This window comes from Corvus kubaryi, unplaced genomic scaffold (assembly GCF_017639235.1).
Source record: "Corvus kubaryi isolate FWS band 111438036 unplaced genomic scaffold, C.kubaryi_AGA036_p1.0 37300, whole genome shotgun sequence".
NCBI classification, from domain to species: Eukaryota; Metazoa; Chordata; class Aves; order Passeriformes; family Corvidae; genus Corvus; species Corvus kubaryi.
In genome coordinates, this window is record NW_024581093.1 from 7,993,872 (window position 1) to 8,003,032 (window position 9,161).

The 9,161-nt window shown below is 37.5% G+C and overlaps 1 protein-coding gene across 1 annotated transcript; it reads left to right on the plus strand.

Annotated features, from left to right (window-relative positions):
- The first annotated feature begins 2,828 nt into the window (after positions 1-2,828).
- Positions 2,829-7,744, plus strand: LOC121664272 (leukotriene B4 receptor 1-like). The gene has a single exon (XM_042027469.1). It carries the CDS (start codon positions 5,353-5,355, stop codon positions 6,361-6,363), a length of 1,011 nt encoding a protein of 336 aa, XP_041883403.1. The 5' UTR covers positions 2,829-5,352; the 3' UTR covers positions 6,364-7,744.
- The last annotated feature ends 1,417 nt before the right edge of the window (positions 7,745-9,161 follow it).

Consider the following 9,161-nt stretch of genomic DNA (forward strand, 5'->3'; position numbering starts at 1 on the left):
AGCTTAAGGTGTGTGTAATAAAGGAATTAAATAAGTCTTCAAAGGTGCTCAAATCTGCTGAACAGGGTTGTTTCACAACCCAAGAGATCACAATGTGATCTGCTTTACAAAGAGAAGACACAAATGGAAACTACACTGAAGAACCAATTGTTAATATAATTACCAACTTTCCAAACTTTGTTCCTTCAGAGGCATAGAAAATGAAAATTATTTCTTAAAATGAATGTTATTTTTTGTCACAGAGGGAGCTGTCCGTACTGTATCAGGTAAAACAGAATGTAGCACTGGAAATGGATATGTATCAAAACAGAATGCAGAGAGGTAGAAATACAAGTATTTCGAAAATAATGTGATGTACAAGACAAAAAAAAGACATCGTGATTTTTCTCCATAAGTTTGTTGACATTTTAATCACAATCACCTAACCTTCTTATGCAAAGGAATCAGTTTTGTGGAGACGCATGGCCTTGAACGTCGTGCACCCTGTGCAGAGAAAGGCAGCACCACCGGGCCTGCAGGCTCAGCCAAAAACCAAGGGATGGTTTCCCAGTGCCGCCCTGTGTTGCAAACACAGAAGTGCACGGACAGCCCCTTCCACGCGGGAAGAACAGCTGCCGTCTGGTGCTGCTGCTCAGGCACTGCAGAGTATCTGTTTGTGGGTTTTTAATCGCAGGTCTTTCACTGAGACGTGCTTTGCTAAAAACTTTCTTTCATCACTGCTGAATAACAAAAAGAGACATTGATCATATAGCAAAATAATATCTCTGTGCAATCCCAGTAAACAAGGTGGAAATGGCAGTAGATTTGGCTAAACTATAAAAAAATAAATCAAGTAATACTTAGCAGCAAGTCATCCAAGCAGTATTGTCATCTGTAACTTATTACTCAAAAGGAGGAGCATGTAAACAGTGTATTTGATTTACTCAGTAGCAACTATAGTGCCAGATATGCTTGTATTGTTAAGGATTTTGGCTAGCAACAGTTTGTGTACAAATAGCTCCTTAGTGATAGCTGATACTGAACAGGCCAGTCTTGCCCTCGATTGTAACAAATCTATGTATTTTCTGTTCAAAATCTTGTCCTGGAACAGGACGCTAAAACTGTATATGTTCATAATGTCAAGAAAAGGTATCTATAGGTTTTTCCATAATCTCTGCATAATTGTTATTCATATTCCTGCTTACAGTCAGAATTATGAATACAGTTCTACACTATCTTAATTAAGACCTCTAATCTAATGCACCTGGTATGTCTGTACAAGGAAAATATTTTTCTGTGGTTTTCACCATGGGAACATGTTCTGATTACCAGTGATCAGTCTATTAGGGCAAGAAGGGTGCTGGTATGTAAGCATGTCTGATGCACATACAACAGGTGCCTTGGAAGCACTTCCCTGTCACAAGTCCTAAAGCAGTTTTCCCTGAACATAACGAACAGGAAATATTTTCTCTATCCAGCCATATAAAACTATTGTTATTTACTACTGAGCTGGGTAAGGAATACAGATTTTTAATGATGTTAGAATACTGATTAACAACAATTCACACAGAACAGAGTATTTCAAACTTCATGGTGCAAAGTACACATCTTTTATTACATTCTGGAACTGATCCCAAGTTCTTCCCTAGGTTATTTTCTCTCTGATAAAGCAGCACTGGGAGTGCTCTTATTTGGATTTGCTACCCCATGGGCTGCTGTCACAAACACTGCAAAACCTTAGAAATATCTGCTGTGTGTCTTTTCCTACACTGCACTTCCCTTTTCAGTAATTGCAGAGCAGAGACATTATTAGCTACTGCACACCTCCATGAAATCCCTTATATAGGAGCCCCTCCTGTAGTCAAGAAAACAACATTTAGATCAGCTGTGAAGTAGTCCATAGTTCTTTGATCAAGGCTAAGTGTGGCACTTCCACAATGTCCTCAGTAGCACATGCAATTGAGTTTGTTATAAGACATTTGTACAAAACCTGCAAATACACCTTGATTCAATGGCTGAAGAACTGGGGGGTTCAGACTAATAACTCCTTCCCTTTGATATTAACAGACAAATGAGGTTATAACATCAATCTGCAGTGTGTCAGCAGATATGTGATACTTCATAATCATTATTCTACAATCATTTACTAGACAATCATCCAGGGGATCCTTCTGAAGACAAAATATAAAGTGGGTTTTTCAAGTCTCCTTGGTAGAGTTCTAGATACAAGTTCCACATTCTGGATTTGCCATGCATCTGCTACTCTGTAAATCCTTACAGGGATGCTCTTACTGCGTGGAGGGGTGGATACACTTTGAACAGAGGCTCTTAGCATTTTGAAGTGAAACTCTGGTTCTCAGAATAAATATGCAAAAGGTGGAAATATCAATTACAATTTACATTTAGGGGTGCAAACACAGCTGTTGGAAAATGCTCAGGGGTAGTGTAAATTATAGAGCATTCACCAGAGGGAAGCTCATGCATTCATTCAGAGTAAAATAAATAATTTGAAGGTTGAGAGAAACACAGCCCTGATACTTAAGCTGAAGCAAACTCTATTCAAGCACAGGCTTTTTGAGCTTGGAAAGTTTTCAGAAGTTATTTGCCAATCTAAAGGTAACAGACTTACAGAAAATTTCCTGTATTAGTGACTGAGTTGTTGCACTACATATAATATGCATGCACACAAAAAACATAAATTGTTTTGGTTTTTTTTAACACACAGATGCAGCCTAGTTTCACTGCTGTGATGGAGTAGACCAGAACTTCTGTGGTCCAAAGTCTAAATGCATTCATACATTAAAGCCCACCCACATGTGGTCACTAGAGTGAGTAAGATACTGAATTGTTTAGCCACTGTTGTGTTTAGCATGTTATTGGCTACATTACATTGCTCCCTCTCTTAATGGGAATATTTGCTAAATTGCCCATAAAGTTTGTGTGCTACTAATGTAAATTTGATAAATAGCAGCCAGATACTTTTAGAGAATATTAAAGACAGCTTACAGTCTGAAGTTTTCATAGTGATCCAACAGTCACAGAGAGCTGCTCAGAAACATGCTCCTGACCTACTGTTAACTCCAATGTCTGAGATATTTGGTCTAATAGCCTGGCTTCAGAGTCTTACTCAAGGAAATCTTAGCAGTTCAACACTTCTCTGGGATTTTTTTGAAACAGAAGTTCCAGGCTGTGGCTGCAATTCAGAGATTCGTTTGTTTTCTTGTTTAAATGAGAGATACAGCCAGAGGCAGAGGCTGTCTGGCAAGCAAACTTCAACTCAAGTGGAGAAACGTGTTTCTGGAAAATGTAAGGGCAGATGCTCCGGAAGTTCAGCCAGATCTATACACTACTGGATTAGAACTGTACTCATACCAATGGTTCAGACAACTGCTCTTTTCCACCAAAAGTAAAGTTTTAGAGAGGAAAATCCTACAGAGGTGTCACACAATGGTACAGAACATACAGGTGCTTTTAGGGATCCTTGGTAGAACGAGGACAAGGTAGTAGCTACAATTGGAGCTTCATTATGAGGTAAAAATTCACTCATCAGCATACCTTATTGTTATCTACAATTTCTAGCAGTTAGTGTACCTTACTGCTGCACAGGATTTTTAGCAATTATCCCAGCTTTCAGTTAAGCAGAATTTCTTGTAATCAGTGTAGCTTTCTTTACTATCTAGAGCCTTTGGTTATGTAGGCTTTTAGTCACCTGGGTTCTCTGCAATTCAGGTCAAAGTCTTGATAATCGGTGTGTGACACAACAATCATAATCTAGATTGACTTTACTTAAAGAACCTGCCAGTCCCTGTAGCACTGGATGACAAGAGATACTGGACATCTCTCCTTGATTATCTTTTTCCCAATAAAAATCTGCAATTTAGTTCAATCTAGATATGCCACTGGCAATAAATTAAAAATAGTCTATGAAGGTACTTCTGGAGAAATAATGTATGTAAAGGTGATTTCATTAGAAGAAGAGATACTGCCCAGCACTTCTCCCATTAGTTAATTTTCACAAGTGGTTTCCAGAAATTCCCTTCAGAATACAAACAACTTGTTTCAGATTTTCCCCTACCCGATGCTCATTAAGTGTGGTGAAAAAAAAGGAACTGGAATCATGTATCAGATTAAATCCCAATTTAAATCTTTATTACACAAATAGTATTTTAAAGATATAATACTTACTTCAGTGGGGTTATTCTGGATTTGCTTTCGATCTCATTATACTCTTATGAGAGCAAAACTGGCTAAGCTGCTTTGGGGGTGCTCATGTTGCAATCCTTTTTCCATGGTGAAAAATACTTTTTGACTTAATACTATGCACTGTGTTTGCCAGGTTTGTAAAATTAAGGAAATAATCTGTGTCACGTTCTTAAATTTAAGAAAGCTATAAATAACTCCTTTGTTTCTGTGAACCTTTTTTTATGGTAAATACCCTTCCAGTTCCACTTCCTGAATATTTCTGTTGGCTCTGCTGTTCTAGTTCCTCCTTTAACATTTTAGAAATGAACTTCAAAAGATGTTTCGAGATCAGGATAGCAAAATGGTTTCATACTCTTTGGCTAGACTCTGAAGAACTTAGGATTCATTTAGGATTTGAATACTGCACTGACTACCAAGTTTCCTAGGAAAAGTCATGAAGTTATAGCCCATTGCTGGCACAGCAGGACAATAACATAATGATGTATTTTCTCTCTGACATGAAGCATCTCCTATAACTCTACATCCAGACTGAATATTCTGATGGTTATTGTTTGGTACAGTACAAATAGGACAAGTGTTGATTTCCTTTATGCCAGGGTATTTCTAAAATATATTTGACTCTTTTCTGCAGAATTAAAGAAGATGACATGAAGGTAGTAAGCACACTTTTTTGTGCTTTAAAATTCATGTCAAACGTGTAATGCACATTTTTAGTTTACCTACCACCCCTCTTTTTTTTGTTTTTATAAAGTGCTGAGTTTATTCATAGGAGCAAGAGTAGAATAGCATAAAAAGGGTTTCTTTCTCCTCACTGCCGTTGATTAGATCAGTAAGATCACAACAGTAGCAAGTTTCTTTAAATAGGGACACTTTAGAAAGACTAGCAACATGCTTTAAAATTTGCTGAAGCACAATGGATGTACAACTAACAGCAAAGTCAGGTCCTGTACTGTATTTTTATTTTTGCTTTGTATGCAAAAATACCCGTCCTCCTAAACAACCGGAACTGTCATATGTGGTCAGATGTCTGTAAGAGTGAGCATGAGGATGTGAGCTCATAGTCTGTATTAGCCTTCAGAACACCAGCTAGAGGAGAACTTTCAAGTAGTTTGCCAACACCTTCAGAATAAAGCAGAGCGCAGAGCAACCAAGAACGGAAGAATTTCCAGAATGAGTCAAGCTGAGGAAAGCAGTGTCAACTCAACATGGAATATTGTGAGGTCAGTAGTCTGCATAATACTGAGCTTGTCATTTATTATTGGCACCCCTGGAAACTGCATCGTCATCTGGACTGTTTGTACAAAAATGAAGCAAGTATCTCTTTCAGTCCTGCTGATCTTGAACCTGGCCATTGCTGATGTCCTTGTACTGATCACTTTACCAGTTTGGATTTACTCCTTTGCTGACTCATGGATTTTTGGAGTCATCTTCTGCAAAATTCTGGTTTTCATTATTTACTGCAGCATGTATGCCAGTATATTTCTGATTACAGCACTCAGCTTGGAGCGACTAATGGCTGTGTTTTACCCTTTCACAATTCAAACGTACAGAAGAAAAGGAAAAATTTCTTTGATTGTGTTCCTCATTTGGTTCCTGTCTATTGCTTTTGGCATTTCTGTCATTCCATTTCAAGAGACAGAAGAAACGAACGGTCGACTTTTATGCACGTGTCGCAACTACTCTTCTAATAGACAGAAAGTGTCATATCTTCTGCTGGAGACCCTTGCAGGTTTTGTAATCCCTTTCTTAATCATTTGCACTTGTTATGTGTGTGTTGCAAGAAGAATAAGCAGAATGACTTACCACTCCAAGCAGCGATCAGAACGTCTCATTGCCAGCGTTGTGGTGGCGTTCATTCTGTGCTGGGTCCCTCACCATCTCTTTAACATCCTGGATATTATTTCAATTGAAACAGAACTCTCTAATGAGGCGATGTCCTTGGCACTGGAAGAAATTGTAGACAAAGGAGTGTACATCTCTGGAGCACTCGTATTCATCAGTAGCTGTATTAACCCTCTGCTTTATGCTTTTGCTGCACGAAGGTTTCAGAATCACCTGAGGTTTGCCAAGATGTCAAAGCTGTTTGAACAGATCAGTCAGACTGTAACAGAGGAAGACAAGAAAAGAAGTCTGGTTGTAGCCAAACATGAAGATCCTTTGATAGGCACAGAAAATCTCTGACAGTGAATAATCTGTGCCATTCCTTCAGCAGTCCTTTCTCATCATACTCTCAGTTTCATTTATTGAGCAGTTCAGGGAAAGCTGGAGATAAAGAAAAGCTTTTTGGGTTTTTTTCTTGTGTGTTTTATAACAATTGGCATTGACAACTCAGTTCATAACGTAATATTTCCATCATGAAATGAGCACTATTCCACTGTTGCTGAGAGCCTCAGCAAGGTAGCTAAAAGCTCAAATTGTAAGAAATGCAGCATTTTAACTTTCCATTAAAATTATTTCTGATTTCTACAAAGTCTGTGTGCAGAAAACAGAAAAGAACTGCATGTGGAAAGGAGAGATTTTGAAAGCTTCTAACTAAGTTTTTCTTCAGAAAAAAAATTACTGCATATTCAAAAATCCTTATATAATCTAAAGTTTTAAGAAGTTAAATTCTTTATATGGGTTAGAATGGTTTTTAAATGTACTAATGACACAAAACTCTTCTGGCTTGATGGAAAATCTAAAGTTGTTTTTATTCATTATTTTATTTAAGTTTGAAAGTAATAAGGGTTGTTTACACAGTCAAGCTCATTTACTGCATTATCTTGGGGTAGTAGGTTTGAACAAGTCAAATGTGGAGTGTGACATCCCTCCAGAAGAAGCGGAAGGTATGAGAACTGTGTGGTATGGCTAACATCACTGCAGACTGCATGCTATATTTGATGTCAAACACATTGCATGCTTCAGTGGCAATTAAACTATTGGTGTATTAAATATATATACTTTGAGTATCCTCAAAATTTTTGATTCAAAGAAGTTAAGCTTCCAAGATGTCTATTAAATTATGGGGGAATTGGATCATGCTCAGGTGAGGAGGAAGGAGAGGTCCCTGGTATTATTTTTTATGTGTAAGAAAGTTATGGCAGCAGTACAAAGTGTTTAATATCATAAGAACTTTGCCTTGCAAATAAAAGCAGTATTTTTTTCTTCTCTTATGGAATAGTGGACTTTGCCATAAGAAACCAATAAGACTTGTATTTGCAAGGTCTTTAGTTTTGTGAATGTGTGCAAACTCACTGTGAAAAACTGCATGGCATCAAGTGTTTGCTTTTGATGTTTTATTTATTTCAATTGTGCCTAACATATTTTATGCTTACTTTTGTTAATTTTTAAGTCAATAATTTGTAATAAGATCAAGATAACTACTGATTACGAAGCATACTGTAATTTCATATACCCTGTTCTGGACAGCTGGTAAATAGCTACATTACTCATCTTTACAAAGAAATTACAAATACTAACTAGAAGTTAATTTTTTAAGTCTGATTGTGTCACAGTAAAGGATATTTGAGTTGTATTAATTTAGCTTATAAACTAAAATAAACATGAGGAAGTAAAATCCTTAGCCGTTAATGGAAGAGTATTTCTCTAAACTTTGCATATATATTTGTTATTCCTGCTTGTTATCAAAAAGTATTTTTTCTCCTGAACAGTAGAAAAGTCCACAGCACAGAGGGTTTTCCTTCAATAGCAAGGTCTTGTTTGGAGCACGTAGTAAGCAACAGATGAAACCCGTTAGACTTTACCCCATCTTTTACCTACCACTCTTTTTCACCCCTCTAATGGCTTTTAATTGCTATAGTACATTCAATATAGCAATGTGACATTACCTCACAAAAAAACCAGCAACTCCAATTATCTACTCATAAAAAAGTGAAGCTGTTTTTTGCAATATGTTCTTGAGATAGCAATCACTCGCTATTCAACAACACAGAACAGATGAGGAGATTTACTATCTCATGAGCCCATGAGCTCTGCAACTGAACTTCTAGACCACAAGGAGTCAAGCATTGCACAACTCACAGGGTGGAAGAAGACCCAGACAAACTTTAGTACAAGCTAAAGTTTTCCTTTCTATCAGTTTGTGCATGAATTTTCTGCCTCAATATTAATTTTTCACATTTTTTCTCCACTGCTTTTTACTCACGACTGCAGTACTGAAGTCCTTGTAAAACATGAGGTCCGTCAAGGAGCTAGAGCTGTCCCTCTTAAGTTCTTATTAATGGCCTTGGTTCTGCCTCCAGTAGACAACCATCTCTAAGATCTGTGTTTCTTTTGAAGGCTGTTTGAGAAGTAGTAGAAGATACTAATATAGCAACCTTAACTAATTTCACTTTTATGTAGAGTAAATAGAGTTAATTCTTGCCAATGTTGGTAGGCACAGTTAAAACCCCCAGTGATGTAATATTTTGTCAACACAACAGTCATGTAACTGGCACCATTAGGGCTAACCTAAAAGTACAAGCTGATGCTGCTGTCTGCTGCTTCCTTGAGCAGGTACACATCAGGTCTAGTAATGCAGCCAGATTTATCACTTCATCAGTGCTAACATGCTCTCACATCTGTCTGTTGTTGAAGCTAGATCAAAATAGTGACTTGGAGGTGAGATCAATCTTCCTAGTGAATCTTGACACACTCAGATTCTTCTGAGAAAACTGAGGCTTCATGTCATTTGAGTTCCTCTTTTTTTTTCTTACTTCCTAATCTTTCCACCCTTGTTTATGAAGTCTGCTCTGTGGTTTCAGTATCCAGCTATTTCTCATGACATAGCAAGGCAAAAGGCTGAGCTAAGAGAGAGCCACTTCAGTCACCTGAGTCAAATCACCTCAGACTACACTGAAGCACAGGGAGCATGATGCAGAGTCAGTGCAACAGTGCTTAGAACACTGAGTACTAGGAGGTGACCAGATAGTTTGAATTTCTCACATTTGTAAAAATTAATAATCTCCTAACATTTATCTCTTAACATTTCAGTATTTCTC

Bases quoted from the DNA above. Each gene is read 5' to 3' on its own strand.
- LOC121664272 (XM_042027469.1), top strand. From the start codon at position 5,353: ATGAGTCAAGCTGAGGAAAGCAGTGTCAACTCAACATGGAATATTGTG.